General features: G+C 65.4%; 1 protein-coding gene across 1 annotated transcript in view; it reads right to left on the bottom strand.

Moving 5' to 3' along the window:
- HAP1 (huntingtin associated protein 1) overlaps positions 1 to 1,479 on the bottom strand; it is a 16,681-nt gene that overhangs the window by 700 nt on the left and 14,502 nt on the right. The window contains exons 8-10 of the mRNA XM_009644554.1: positions 1,420 to 1,477; positions 1,104 to 1,322; positions 516 to 618 (exon numbers count right to left, since the gene is read on the bottom strand). Of these exons, the coding sequence (XP_009642849.1) occupies positions 516 to 618; positions 1,104 to 1,322; positions 1,420 to 1,477 (380 nt within the window). The remainder of the gene's footprint in view (positions 1 to 515; positions 619 to 1,103; positions 1,323 to 1,419; positions 1,478 to 1,479) is intronic.

Raw genomic sequence — 1,479 nt, forward strand, 5'->3', positions numbered from 1 at the left:
AACATTCAGGGTTTTGTCTCGCAGCACAAGGTGAACTCCAGCTCACACCACACCCCCCCCCAAGCCTTGGAGGGGCTCATTAGGGCTGAGCAGGCAGGCTCCGGCCCCAGCCCAGCACCCGGCTCCTCCAGCCCAGCCCAGGCAAAGGTCCTGGTTTATGCACAAGTCCAGGGAGGAGGAAACCCATGTCTGCTCCCAGGGAAGGACTCCCCATGCACACCGGGAGCAAACGCACCCCATCCATCCTCAGGAAGGCTCCTCTTCCCATCAAGGTGCTGCAGCACAGAGGCTGGGGGGGATAGGACCAGCCCCCCAGGGGGGCACGTAGCCACTCGAGCAGCCAGATTTGGGGACATACAGAGCCACGGACAGTTCAAGTGCTAGACAGCTCCCAGAGCATGAGGGGCTGAGCATCCCGGAGCCAGGCGTGGGGCGAGGAGGAGGGGGACAGGGGAGGACAGGGGGGCTGGGTGGCAGTGCAGGCAGCGCAGGCGGTGGGGGGCCACACGCCTTACCTGGGTGTCACCGTGGTGATCTCAGTGGTGGGGTGGAGGATGTGGCAGGTGGTGATGGTGAAGGTGGACAGGGTCTGGGGGAGGTTGTTAACAGAGAGGAACACTGGAAGGGACAGGAGACATGGGGTTAACAGGGAGGGGGGGGGCACGACACAGGCAGAGGCAGAAAGCAGGGCTCTGGGCAGATGGGAGAGCCAAAGCTGAGCTGTGAGCTGCCACCGCCAGCAGAAAGGTGCATGCATGGGGCACGTCTCCAGCAGCATTTGGGTCCAGCACTTGCTCAGAGGAGGGGGCTGCAAGCACAAGTGGGAACAGGAGCCGATGTTTCTCCCAGACCTGTCCCTTCCACCTGCCCAGGACGCAGCGAGTGCGTACCAGCGTGACCGCCAGGGCTCAGCCCCGCAGGGCGGCTGCACAACAGCCCTCGTGCAGCTGCAGTCAGAGCATCCCCACGGGGATGGATGGGGAGCAGGGACCAGCCACCAGCCCAAGAGGGGAGAGTGCAGGGCAAGGCGAGGGGCAGCCTGGGCAGGAGGACAGGGGCGGCCTGGGGACCACGTCCCCTCCGCCCCCTCGCCCCGCGCTCACCCCCGGGACGCTCCTTGGCTTTGGCAGGCGTTGAGGTAGGGAGCAGCTGGAAGGAGCTGGCATCCACATCATCCTCCTCCAGGTCATTGAGGCTGTAGACTTCCTCCAGGTCGATGTCCAGCTGCCTGAAGTCTTTGGTGAGCACCCCGGGACGGGGCACCAGGATCCCACCCAGGTTGGGCCGCGCCAGCTGCTGCCAGTGGTGGAGCGTCACAGAGCCTGGGAGGGGGACATAGCCGGGGGGGCTCAGCCGGTGTCGTGGGACCCTCCCGGCACCTCCTGCTCCGTGCACTGGGAAGCCACCTCTGCCCCTCGCCTTCCAGGGGCTTCACAATCTGCAGCTTGTCCGGCAGGTAGGTGAGGGAGCCGAGGGAGA

The sequence above is a fragment of the Egretta garzetta genome, unplaced genomic scaffold (assembly GCF_000687185.1).
Source record: "Egretta garzetta isolate BGI_Z169 unplaced genomic scaffold, ASM68718v1 scaffold728, whole genome shotgun sequence".
In the NCBI taxonomy this organism is placed as follows: domain Eukaryota; kingdom Metazoa; phylum Chordata; class Aves; order Pelecaniformes; family Ardeidae; genus Egretta; species Egretta garzetta.